This window comes from Canis aureus, chromosome 13 (genome assembly GCF_053574225.1).
Source record: "Canis aureus isolate CA01 chromosome 13, VMU_Caureus_v.1.0, whole genome shotgun sequence".
In the NCBI taxonomy this organism is placed as follows: Eukaryota; Metazoa; Chordata; class Mammalia; order Carnivora; family Canidae; genus Canis; species Canis aureus.
In genome coordinates, this window is record NC_135623.1 from 14493018 (window position 1) to 14506613 (window position 13596).

Below are 13596 nucleotides of genomic sequence, written 5' to 3' on the forward strand. Positions count from 1 at the left end.
TGGAGCTCCTAGATCACGTCGGTCTCAGGGCCTTTGCGTGATGTTTCCTTCTCCTGGAACGCTCTTTGGCCGAGCTAATTCTCTTGTTGTTGTTAAGATTTTATTTATTTGAGAAAGAGAGAGCACGAGTGGTGAGAGGAACAGAGCAAGGAGAAGCTGAGTCCCTGCTGAGCAGGGATCCCAATGGGGGGCTGGATCCCGGGACCCTGGGGTCATGACCCAGGCTGAAGGCAGGTGCTTAACCAAGAGAGCCCCCCCAGGTGCCCCAGATCTCACTAATTCTTACTAATCTCTGGGTTCAGCATGGATGTCGCCTCTTCCAGGAAGCCGTGTCCAACTGCCGCAGATTGGGTTTGGTCCCTTGCTTGGTCCCTGTCCCGTCAGAGCATGTAATAGCCTTTAATCGTGCACATCTCACTGAGCGTGCACTGGGTGCTCAGGCTCCCAAGTGTTGTACTCCCGCGTGTGCCAGGCTGTGTCCCAAGCACTTAGCATATCTCAGCTCGTTTAATTGTCATGAATATCCAGTGAGGGAGCAAAGTGGTGCTGTGATGTGCGTGTGGCAGAGGCGGAGACTGGGGCACAGGAGGTTAAGAGGCTCACTCCGGGGGGGGGGGGGCCCTGGGGGGTAAGCTACCGGGCGGGCTGTGTGTGCCCCCGGGCTCTGGAGTCTGCACTCCCTGCCGCCCTGCTCTTGGGCCTCTCAGGGACGCCTCAGCGAACCCTTGCCAGGTGACGGCCACCTGCTTGGATGGCGCTCTGGACGTGGCTGTGAGCCCTCGGCCTTGGCCTCTGGGGGCATCTTGGATTGGCAGGAGGTGGCCCTTCAGGACACAGGCAGTTCTGACTTTGGGGAGAAAGGCAGAGGCTGGGGGAGCTGGGTTGGGCTGAACAAGCGACTGAGGCAGGGGCCGCACCCACCCTGGCCCCAGATGGGCGGGTCACAACGCTCTGGCACCTTCCGCGACTCCCTGTGGGTGACGGGAGCACACTCGCGGCTGCCCGTGATTGCTTTGGCTCGGGTCAACGCTGTACGTTGCCTTCTCCTGCCCCCCCCGCCCCCCCCCTTAAACGGGTCAGTCGGTCAGGACTCAGGCTCTGGTCTTCCCGCCTCTGCCTGTTCCGGCGCTAACAACCCCTTCAACTGCCCCAGCCCGCTGGGCCACGGCCCCCCGGCTGCCAGGGCACATGCACACGAGAGAAAGGGCCCCGGTTAATGAGCACCTACCCTGTGCCCTGCTCCACGTCCCTTCCCTGGTCGTAAGGGCCGTGGATCGGAAATGGGGCAGCTGAGCCCAAGGGATGGAAGTGGTCTCCCCGGGGAACCCCGAGTGATGGGGCGGGCGTGATCCGGGGAAAGGCGGGGGATCCGATGTCGGGTTACGAACCACAGGCGTGGCTCCCCCCGAACGGGAGGCTGCGAGCATCAGGGGGCCCGGCACTGAGGGAGGGCCCACCGCCCACGGGGGACGACACCCAGGGGTGACGTGCGCAGGCAGGCGCCGCACGGGAATGGGGGGCCAGCGTCGCCCACTCACAGGCCGTGACCTCCCTCTCTTGCAGTCCTCCCCAGCCACGCGTGTGGGAACCCGGGGCGGCTGCCCAACGGCGTCCAGCAGGGCTCCACCTTCAACCTCGGAGACAAGGTCCGCTACAGCTGCAACCCCGGCTTCTTCCTGGAGGGCCACGCCGTGCTCACCTGCCTCGCCGGCTCCGAGAGCAGCGCCACGTGGGACTTCCCCCTGCCCTCCTGCAGAGGTAGGTGGCCGGGAGGGCCCGGGGCCGTACCCGGAGAGGGCTGCTGCGGCTTCCCGGGGCCCGGCCTTCGGGGGGCAACGCCGTCCACCCCAGCTAGGTTGGGGGTACTTGCTGCTGGCGACCACTGAGGGCTGGGCCCCCGCTCTTCTAGAGGTTTCTCAGCCCCATGTGACCTTCCAGCGCTCAGCTGTGCACTCTCCATCCCTTTCAGTAAACTCCTTTTCAGCCAGTCTGCCGTCCCGTCTGCAAGAAACACGGTTTCATTTCCATTAGGGAGCGTCCACGTGCAAGGATCTCCTGAAGCTTTCCTTCCTGCCGGCCTCCCCCCGGCAATTCTTTTTTTTCTCCTATAAATTTTCTGTAAATTCAGCCTCTCCCTGCGTCAGAGAGCCCTCCTCCAGCCTCCAGACATGCTCAAAACCTCTTGACCCCAGCAGCGCCCCACCAGAACCCACCACCTCCCTCCGGGGCGGCTAGGGTGACTGGTTTTCCCAGGAGTTTCCCATTTTTAGCTCTGAAATTCCCACACCCTGGCCGTGCCCTGAGCCCCCGGCAGACCGGGATGGTGGGGCACCCTCTTCCCGGCTGATTTCTTATTGCTCGTCCAGCCCAGAATAACGGAGTCTGTTTCTAATTCTCCATGCCTCTCATCTGATGATAAAAATAACACGTGATCATTTTCAAGTGATCTTAGAAAATTCAGAAAAGAGTAAAGAAGAAACAAAATTTTAATGATTTTTGTGTGTTTCCTTCCTACATTCCAATCCATGCTGCACTCTGTGTATATCATGCACATGTGTGTAATTGTGATCATTGCCACGTGTAGACTTTTTTAAGCCACCTTTTATTTTATTTTATTTTTTTAATTTTTATTTATTTATGATAGTCACAGAGAGAGAGAGAGAGAGGCAGAGACACAGGCAGAGGGAGAAGCAGGCTCCATGCAGGGAGCCCGACGTGGGATTCGATCCCGGGTCTCCAGGATTGCACCCTGGGCCAAAGGCAGGCGCTAAACCGCTGCGCCACCCAGGGATCCCTTAAGCCACCTTTTAAAGGCTGTGACATGATGCTCTAGGCTTTCCTGGACTACGAGAAGCGCCCAGCATCTCGAAAGCTCCATCCAGCCTTGCCTCTCCCCCACCCCATTTCCCACTTACGTGTCTGTAGACTGGCCTTTGGCCCCAATATTCTGTATCACGTTGCCCAATCAGATGGGAACTGTTGGGGCCCTTCCTTTTCTTGACCTCTCAACAGCCTTTTGCACTATTGACCACTCTTTTCTTCTCGAAACTCTCATCTTTAAATTGTGTGGATCCCAAAACACTCAGACATAGGTCTTGGGGGAATTATTTCAAGGAGTTGAGAAATGACTGGAATGTGTAGGTCTCCTTGGGTTCAAGTTTTACCTTTCCCTTGGAGGCAAGTTTTCTGTAATTACTACCCAAAGACTAGCTCGGGGTGACTTGCTCCCTCTTCCCGTCATGTGTGCACAGCCTCTGTGCCGTCTGTACCGGGGGCGGAGAATATTGGCACGTGGATCTCTTCCCTATTCCCACGCCACAGACGAATGTAATTAATGGGTCATAGCACCCTTTCTTGGGCCTACACATGGCTGTGAGCGCCTTCCCGACAGACAGGCCCCACGCGGCCAGTGTGAGCTGCCACCTGGCCCCATGTTTGTTGATTCCTCCTCAGCCACGTCCGTCCTTCTTGATGGAACCCAAGGGAATGAGAGCCTCCCTTCTTACCTTCGCAAGTGCTCCTCTCCGGCCCCATTTCTACCTTGGGATGTGCTTCTCATCATGTGATTGTTACCAGGAACGGCCCCTCCACACGAGTGTGTGGCCCTGAGTGGCCACCCACAGCCTAACAACTGCTCTGCTCCCTACTGTCCGCTCCTCTTAGAGCATCCCTCCCCACCCCCTGCTCAGAGCATGTCCCAGCTGAACACTCTGACTTTCCCAGGACGGGGGGGTCACGTGAAAGAGATACAAAACCTGGAAGTACACGAAATCAACTACTGGAGTCGTGAAACAAGACCCGCCGTTCTCTTTCCTCTTACGACACTGTAACTATCATGCTCTGTTAATAAGAAACTAAAAATTAACGGGAGCACAAGAATGAGAGGCAGAGGAGCCTCTGCACCCCATCCCGTGCAATATAACCCTCCTCGACAGCCGTCCCTCCCACAGTAGGAATTCACTTTCTCTCCCGGGACCTTCAGGACCTTCATCAGCTTTAGCCTCCTCTGAACCTGGAACTCCCTGCCTCCCCGGGGTTCTGCTCTGCAGACCTGGGAACTGGGACTTGCGTCAACTTCTTAGGCACCAGAGCCCCGTGGCCTCTTGGCTTTGCCATCTCCTTACAGGCGAAGGGTGATGTTGTCCTGAACAAAGAGGGCCTTCACCTGGAAGGAACTTGGCTGGCTGGGGAAAGGCCTTTTTGTAAATCAGTGTAGTAAAAGATGAGTGATGAGGGCCTCCTCCTGGAAGCCTTCCTTTTCAGGTGGGCGCACGGCCCCCAGTCGAGGGCCTGCACGTCCAGGCGTGGGGGTGGAGTGGGCTAGGGTGATAGTACGCCCCCAGCACTCACAGCACAGCAGTGGTTCATGGCTGTGTGGGTGCCTTTTGGGGACATGACTCTCCCAAGCCTCTTCCCTTCCTCTTGGCCTCTCACACGATGACGATTCTTCCCCTCTGCTCCCCAGCCGTGTCCTCAGTGCCCTAGGGCCCAGCATGGACCTGCTGCTGGGAACATCCTGCGTCTCTTGGGATTTCTCATCCACCGTGTGGCTTCTTTTTTTTTTTTTTTTAAGATTTTATTTATTTATTCATGAGACACAGAGAGAGAGAGAGAGGCACAGGCAGAGGGAGAAGCAGGCTCCCTGCAAGGAGCCCGATGCAGGACTTAATCCCAGGACCCCAGGATCACACTCTGAGCTGAAGGCAGGCGCTAAACCCCTGAGCCCCCCACGGGTCCCTCCCACCCTGTGTGGCTTCTGTCTTGCTTGGAGGAGACTCTCCAATGTGTGTCTCCTACGCTACAGACCCACGTGGGTATCAGGCTCAACCGAACCTCTCCCCGGAGTGTGCTTCCAATGAGGCACGTCCAAAATCTAATTCTTTCCCTTTGCGTGGTTCCTTCACTGAGGCGAAGAGTGTCACCACCCACGGTGACCAAGCCAGATGCCCCAGTGGCATTTACAGTCCCCCCCCCCCCACGCCTGGCCATCAGCCACCACGTCCTGACACCTCTCTCTCTGCACCAGTACTTGCCTCCAAGCCTCTGCCCTTGTTTGGTGCTCTGGCTAGGGATGGTCTGGACTGCCTCATGTCTTGTGTGACCTGTCCCACTGCAGAGCAGCCCTCGCTGGCCGGCCGGCCGCCACCCGCGCCCCCACCCCCATCCCAAACTACTCTGAACGCTGCAGTGGACTCCCTGAGCCAGGGATCCGACAGTCATGCCGCCAGCGGCTCTTCATCACCGACGAGGTCAAGGTCAGGCTCCCTAGCAGGGGCAAGGCCCTTCCAGAAAGAGGCCCAGGCTGATCTTCCTAAGTCTTTCCTGAGAGCTTCCAACGTAGCGGCACCAGAGAATGCTTTCCTCTGGAACACACCAGGGAGCCAGCCAATGGGGTCGCATATGACTTGCAGAAGGCTCCGGGTCCTGGAGGCTCCTGGGGGCCTTCGGGGGCTGTGGTGTGGCACCACCACGCGCTGCCCGGCGGGGGACAGAGGGCTTGCCCACTCTCCGAGCCGCCAGCGCCTCCCTCATCCTCCGGGCCTCGGGTCCATCTCTGGTTTCTAATTCCCCACAAGCTGTCATCTGAGAAGTGTCCGTGGTGAATTTCCGGAAGCGGTGTTCCAAACCCCACTTCCTTAGGAGGCCAGGCTTCCCAGGAGCGGCGGGTGCTCATCATGTTCTGCACGATGCCAGGAGCCGCGGTCATGCCAGAGTTAACGGTTCACACTCAGGAAGGATTAAAGCCTTTTGGCCTCTTTTCCTCTGGTGTAGACCTCTCAAGGGCTGGCATCTGTGAGTAGATAAACCTCATCCACTGGGCAGTGGTCCGGAAATACTTGCTGAATGAGTGGCTGGCTGGCCGGGTCTGATTCGCCGCTGCATCGTGTGGGCGTGCAAGCCCGAAGGCACATTCCCAGCCTGGTCAGCCCAGAGCCAGTGACACACACTCAGCCCGAGGCCTCCCAGAGCAGGCCGGGGGCTAGGACACGCTGCGTGCCCGGCTGACAGGTAGACGTAGCACAGACAAGGCAGGAAAGAGGACCCACTGGGACATCGGGGGGCAGAGCGGATGTGCCACTGAGCTCCAAGGAGACCCATCCCGAGGCTGCTGGCTCTTTGGGTCTTGGCCTAGCTGGCAGAGGCACTTCCTGCCGCTTTGTGTCACCCCGGAAACCTCGTCAAAGGTAGAGGTCCCGGGGGCTCTGAGCTCTGTGCAACCTCTTTGAATCGCAGGAAGGAAGACCACGGGGGTTTCGGCAAATGGTCTCTAACTCACGAGGGGCCTCGGCCCCGGAGTACAGAAGGCTGTGGGGGTCAGATGTGCTGGGGGCTGCGAGCCAGGTGGCAGGAAAGCAGCTTGAGCAAACAGCGCTTGGCCTCTGGGGTTCAAGCCAACGGCGCTGGCTGCCCCGCCCCGGGGATGGGACGCGGCTGCAGGACGGCGCTGCGTTCCCGGCTTGCTAGCCCCAGCTGGAGGAGCCTGGGCAACGTGGGACAGGCAACGTCTCATGGAAAGAGCGTGCGTCAGACCGGTCGCGGTCGGCCCCAGCCATGCCGTGCCAGCGTGTAGCCAAGCCGCTCCGCACCGTGAAGTGGGAGCACGAGCTGCGGCCTTGAAGGGCCAGTTACTTACCCGTTCACCGAGGATTCAGCAGCGTTCCACGAGGGCCTACCACGTGTCGGCCAGTTATTAACCCCGTCCTCGTGCACTGACGGCCGATTGTCACACGTTTATGTTCTAGACACGGAGAATCGTAGTGACGAAAAGTCAGGCCAGACTCCACCATCTCATGGAGTTTACATTTTAGCAGCTGGGAGGCGGAAAACAGAAAAAAAAAAAATCAACTTTCAGATCATGAGGGAAGTGAAGCGACTGGTGATAGGAAGGCTGCTTTAGATAGAGCTGTCAGGAGCAGACATCTGAACGGAGTCCTGAATAATGAGAAGAGCTGCTCATGGGAAGACTCGGAAGAGGGCATTACCAGTAACAGGAGTGGCAGGTGCAAAGGCCCTGAGGCAAGAGAGAGTTTGACATGTTAGAGACACAGAAAACAGGCCCACGTGGCAAAGTAGAAAGGCGGGGGGTGGGTGGGGAGGCGTTTGGGTTGGGTTCTAAGTTCAGGAAGGAGCCAGGGAAGAGCTTCACATGCAGGTATGGTGCAGCTGAACTGAGTTTTTTCAAAAACTCACTCTGAAGACCAGAATGAGCGGGACTGTGGTTGGCAAGCGGCCCAGTCGGGAGGACAAGTCGGGGGGTGCTACTCTAAGCAGGCAGGCGGGCTGGAGACGGTGCATCTGGGTCGGGGGGCCATGGGAGAGGGGAGAGGGGGTACGTGGGGACCGCCCTGCTGATGGGGCGCAGGTAGGTGCCATCGGGGGAGCCCAACCTGCCAGGGGCTACTCGCCTTCTGAAGAGGGAGCCTGATTCCAGACCCCCCACCTCCACCTGCATGCGGGTAGCTGGCCTGCACCCGGGAGACTGCACGGACCCCCGCGGCCAGCCCCCCACCCCCGGCAGAGCCAAGGGGGAGCACTGGGAGCAGGTGGACGATGGCCTGGGTCCGGAGTCGGAGCCCCTGGATTCCGAAACCTGCCTCCAGCAGTTAGCAGCCCCGTGACCGTGGACAAGTTTTAAAACTACGGCCTCAGTTTCCTCATCTGTAAAGATGATACCGTATGGATCTATCTCTTGGGGCAGCGTGAGGACTAAATGAGAGTGTCGGTGGAGCCTCCAGCACGACGGCTGCCTACGGCGGAAGCCCCAGAGCTCCGTCACCACGCACCGTGTCTCGCCTGCTGCGGCCCCCAGAGCGCGCCGAGGCGACCGCATCCGTGGAAGGCGCCGCAGTCGGGATGGGCAGAAATGGCCGTACTCTCGGCGTTTGCAACGTCTTCGTTTTAAGGAGGGGTCTCCTTGATGGAGCCGAGGACAGAGGAGCAGAACCTGAGCCCCCAGAAGAAGGGACCGGGGCTCCCAGGGTCCCTGAGCCACAGAGCACAAGGGGCTACTCGCGCCCTGGCTCCCTGCCTCACGCTTGCGTGGTCGGACGGCGCGTCCCCCGCGGGGCCATGCGGAGGGTTGTTTCCCCGGAGGCGAGTAGCCTGGGGACTCAGGCCGTGGACGGAAGCCCAGAGCCAAGGGCATCCCGGCTCGCAGGCGCCAGGGAGTGACCAGTCCCACCGCAGAGCCGCCGAGCAAGGCAAGGGAGCGCAGCTGGCTCCTCCATCCCCACCCCAAGTCCCCGGACTGTCCGCAGACTTCCGATGGCAGCGAGGGATCGATGGCAGCGAGGGATCGCTCTCTAAAGTTCTCGTTAATTGAAGAAATTTCCGTGGAACTTAAAGTTGATCCTAAGGAAAGTCCTAAACCTGGAAGGGCAGCTCTGGGTGTAACGCACCTGCTGCTGCGACCCTGCACGGCTTAGTGGCACTGCAGGACGCCTGCTACGGGACGCGGGGGGTGGGGGGGGTCCGTGAGCGCTCAGGTCCGCGGTATCAGCTGGAGTCACGTTCCGGGGCTCTGAGGCTGCACCAGGAGATCCGTGCCCCGTGCACAGTGCGGGGAAACCTCCAAACAACGGGCAGAGCTTGGTCCATCAGAGCAGTACGCCGGGAACGGGGGTGTCGGGGGAGCCTGCAAGGTGCAGGTGGTGGCCACGGGGCCTCAGGCCCCCGAGTCGTGGCCCCCGAGTGTCCGTGCACGTGGCCTGGAGGCCACCAGCTGGGATCAGGGGCCTCAGAGACCTCCGGATGGCCCATAGACCGCTGGGGCACGGGCGTCGCGGGAGGGGCCCCGGGCCTGGCACAGAGACGCTCCACGGGACCCCCGACGGGCCACCCGCCGTGTGCACACAGGACGTGCCTCCACCTCTCCGAGCTTCGCGTCCCTGCCCTTTCACTGTTCGGGAGTGGGGGTGGAGAGGCCGCCGCCAGGCGAGGCATTGGTGCCGCGGGTCTCTCCCTTCCTCGGAGCCAGCAGGCCGCGGCCCCACGCGCTCCATCGAGGCCCTCCTCCTTCCCAGCGACAGACTCCTGCTCCTGAGCCCCCAGGTCGCCGCGGCAAACGCGTGGGCTTTTAAGACGCTTCTTCAGGTGACGCTTAGGACTCGCATCTGGGACGAGCTTCCGAAAGCCCCCGAGGCGGCTGTGATGGCACAAGACGCCAGCGGTGACTGGCAGCCTGCACCCGGCTTCGGCGCCCTCGCGGGGGTCACGCTCCAGACGGGAGATCACGACAGAACCCGTCCACCAGCGCTCGAAACCCATTCATTATGGGAAAGTGTGCGGCGCCCTATGTGGAAGGATCCTCGAGCAGCGGCTCTTAGACTGGGACCTAAAGGCTGCGGTGCGGCCGGCCCGGCCCAGGGAGGCTGGGAAGAAGTTTCCAGAAAGAGAAAACCGCACTTTCCAGGTTCTGGAGCCCAGGGATGCTCGGCACATCAGAAGGGCGGGGGCGAGGCCAGAGAGGCCGGGGAGGCTGCGGGGAGGCAAGGTCCCGAGAGGCCCCCACAAGCCTCGGGGTGCTCCGGTTCCCGAAGGTTCACCGGGGAGGAGTGGCGTCCTTGGCTGTTTCCAGGTGGCCCGGGCTCCGGGGTGAGGATCAGCAGCCGGAGGCGAGTCTGGAGCGGGCGGGAGGCCGTGCTGGGGAGGCCGCCCCACCCGGGACGCCGCTGCGGGGGAGCAGGAGCAGGTGCAGGCGGCGTGGCCCCACCTGGCCCGAGGCGCTGGGTGCGGAGCGCTGCCCGGCTCCCTCCGGGACACAGGGCGAGCAGGTGTGGGTCGGCGGGAGGAGCCCGAGGGTGGCTTGGTTGGGTGTCTGAGCCCTGGGTCCCCTCGGCCTCGCCGGGCGCCGCGCTGACCACCTGGCCCACCCGGGGGCGCCCCTGCCCTGCCCTCACCACTCTCCCTTCAGGTGCCTTGGCTCCCGCCTGCTGGCCACGGCAAGTCACAGCCTTCCGAGCCCTCCCACGTCCCTGGAGCCTCCTGCCTCATCTTGCTGCTCCCGCCTCGCGGGCCCCTGGCTTCTTTCCCCGGGGGCAGCGCAGCCTGTGCACCCTCCGCGGGGAGGGCGCTCGTCTGCCGGGGACCCCGTGTCCCCGGGTGGCTCAGTGCCGGCCCGGCTGCCCCGTTAGGAGCCCCCCTGTCCTCTCTGCGTCCTCCCGTCCCTTGCTGGCCGCTCCTGATGGACGCCGTGTCCTCTCCCCTCGCCTGCCCGGGGAATCCCTTCTCTTCCTTGTCTTCCTCCCACGGCTGCTCACTCGGGCTGTGACGGTCACAACCTCCCCGCTCTGAGACCCGGCATTTAGACACGGGCTCGGCCTCTTGCGACAGACCTCGGCCTTGTGGAGTGGCACCGACGAGGCTGGCCGGGCACCGCTTCCAAATGTTCTCGGCCCGGTGTTCTTGGTCACATGGCTCCCTCCACATTTCCAGTACCTTCTCCTCCACCCCTCCCTGCCCCCCTGGGATAAGCCAGCTGGAGCTCCTCGTCTTGCACCTGCTGTGGGCCTTTGTGCTTCTGTGCTTCAGATCTTCGTTTCCCCATTTTCTTAAATGCGGTCTTCTTTTCTTCTCTATCTAGAGAACTCCTATTCATCCTTCAAAACCTAGCTCCCAGGGCACCTGCTCTGTGAAGCTTTCCCAAACTGACTCACCCGAGCACAGTAACTTGCCGCTTTATCCATGTCCTCCAAGGAGGACGTGCGCTCCTGGGAGATGGAGCGTGAAGGGCACAGGCCCGGAATCAGGTTTGGATTTCCAGCTCCTTTAGTCACTCTGAGCTGAATCGCTGTGTGCCTTGGTTTCCTTACCTGCAAAATGGGAGTCCTCCTTCACAGGGTCGTGAAGACCGGGGTCCCGGGATGGAGCCCCGTGTCCAGCTCCCTGCTCCGTGGGGAACCTGCTTCCCCCTCTGCCCCTCCCCAGTGCCCTCCTCCACTGTCTCTGCATCTCTGTCTCTGTGTCAAATGAATAAATACAATCTGAAAAAAATAAAATTAAATCTTAAAAAAAAAAAAACATACACATGAGCAGAGTCGGCCTGCATGGAGGGCATCGTAGGCAGAGGGAACGGTGTGAGCGGGGGCAGCCGGCCTGGCCGCCGCCGAGGGCAGGAGGGAGGATTGCAGACGTCTGGCTAGCAGCCCCATGAGTGACACCCCAGGGACTTGTGTTGAGTTTTCATTTTGTTTCCCCCACATCGGAGGCTTCTTAAGATCTGGTGGGAAGAAATATCCTGCTCCCCACAGTGGCGACCAGGGCGGTAAAGGTGATGCAGGTGACGGCTGAGCTCAGGGCGGAGCAGTACGTGCGGTGTTGGGAAGGTGCCCTGAGCATCCGGCTTCCGTCCCAGCCCGGTGGCTGTGTGACCCCAGGTGGGCGGCTTAACCGGCCTGGTGTCCCTGTTATGGGGCCCGTTGGGACTGAGCCCGGGCCCACCCTGTCTGTGCGTCAGTCCCCGGGCCTGCCTGCCCGTCCTGGCCGGAGCCCGCGAGTGCTGGGGCCTGGGAGCCACGCCGGCTCACGTGCCTCTTGTCTGCCCACAGCGGACGACGCGTGTGGCGGGACGCTGCGGGGCCAGAGCGGCATCATCTCCAGCCCCCACTTCCCCTCGGAGTACCACAACAACGCCGACTGCACGTGGACCATCCTGGCCGAGCTGGGCGACACCATCGCCCTGGTCTTCATTGACTTCCAGCTGGAGGACGGTTACGACTTCCTGGAGGTCACCGGCACCGAAGGCTCCTCCCTGTGGTAAGCACGCCCCCCACCCCGGCCCCCTGAGACGTCGGTCCCGGAGACCGTGGCTCGCCCAGTGCAGTCCCCTCAGTCCCCTGGGGTCTGAGGCCGCTTTGCTGCATCCCATACCCGTATGTACCCGTAGCCGGCGGGTCGGCTTCTTGTAACGGAAACGCGCTGCGTGTGTCTGGAGCTGGGGCCCGTTGGGGCGGTGCTGTTGGTACCTGATGTGAGGCGCGTCCTCGCTGGAGAATTCCGGGGTGGGCCCTGCGGGATAACTGAGGCGAGAAACGTCCCGTTTCGGAGGCCGCGGGCTGAGTCTCAGCGTGCGGATGCGAGGTATGGTAGCGTTAGTGGAGGGCACGTCCCAGCCGCCAGCGGGGAGTGGGATCGCCCGGTGGCAGGTCCCCATCCCAGGTCCTGCCATGGGCCACGGGCCGGCATGGTTCCGGGTCTCCGATGCGAATGGCCGACGCGCCCCCCGTCGTCCTGGCTTGGCTGAACGTGCGGGCTCCTCCGTGCAGACCTGGCGCCGGCGGGTTCCAGAGGAGAAGGACAAGCCTTAGCAGCCTTGTGGCTCGCGCTGCCCCAGACTCAGACCCACGGGGCGCGCCCGAGAGGCGCTGGGCTCAGGGAGCGTCCCGCCTCCGTGTGGGCGACGAGCCTGGAGCGCTGGTGTGATGCTTGGAGGGGCCCCTTGTCTCCTCCTCGGGCGGGGTCCTCAGGTGAGGGCGGGGCCCTGTGTCTGCAGTCGGGTCCGCATAGGCTTCAGCGGGCTAGAGGGCAGCCCGTGGGGGTGGGGAGGAAGCGGGGGCAGGCACACGGGGCGGGGGGGCACGGTCATGAGCGCCTCCTTCGCACCCGGGGCCATGCCAGGTGGGAGAAACATCGCCGTGTAACACAAGGTCTTTTGAGGGACAGAAGACCAGACAGACCAACGGCGGGAGCCAAGTGTGAGCATTTTGGGGGGTTAGCACGGGAACTCACAACCCTCGGACACTTAGGGGCCCAGAGAACTCAAATTTCCTGGAACTGTGGAGGGTGATGCGAGCTGGGAGTCGGAAGACCTTGGGGTCATGAGCTTGTCGGGTCAACGTGGCCCGATCGTCCACGACCCTGGACAGGGAGCCGAGAGCAGCACACGTGAGCCACCCGGACCGCGGGGTGTCCTGTCGACTAGCCTGGGGCAGCTGCCAGGCACCCGGGGTGCGGAGGGGCACGAAAGCCGGGTGCCCCTGTCCCGCACGGGAATCCCACTGCCTCGCCAGCCTGAGGCCCTCTTTCTGTGAATTACCAATTTTTGCAATTGTAAGTGGAATACGTGAGCTTCTTACAGAAAACAGAGGGAACGTGAAAGGGACGGAGAGACGCGTAGGAGGTAATAAGCGTTGGCTGTATTCCCCTTTGGCCTCTTGGCTTTGCTTGGATCAAGCTCCCTGGCTGCTTATGTATATATTAATATTGCAAAATTAAGGTCTTAACATCTATCTGTGCTTATACATTTTTAACTCAGCATCGTATAAGGACAGTCTTCTCCATGTTAATGCAGATGTTTCCAGAACGTAAGAGGTGCAATAATAGCATCATGTTCTGAGCATTTATCGTCCGTGCGCTGCAGGCTGGTTCTGAGCCCTTCAGGTCGTGGTGTCATTGCTTCCTCCTAGGAACTCCGTGAAGTAGGTAACACCATCCCCCCCCCCCCCCATTTTACAGATGAGGAAACTGAGGTCCGGAGAGGTTGTGTCACTCGCTTGAGGTCACACAGCTAGCAAGGAGCAGAGTCAGGCCTCAGCCTCCGGATCGTTGGGTGTAGAGGCCGTCGTTGTAGCCGAGACAGCACAGTTGTGAGGTCGCCGT

The 13596-nt window shown here is 61.1% G+C and overlaps 1 protein-coding gene across 1 annotated transcript in view; it reads left to right on the top strand.

Moving 5' to 3' along the window:
- The window catches only part of CSMD2 (CUB and Sushi multiple domains 2), a 495152-nt gene that overhangs the window by 156258 nt on the left and 325298 nt on the right, over nt 1–13596 (top strand). Inside the window, 2 exon segments of the mRNA XM_077844850.1 lie at nt 1564–1758; nt 11547–11754. Coding sequence (XP_077700976.1) covers nt 1564–1758; nt 11547–11754 — 403 coding nt within the window.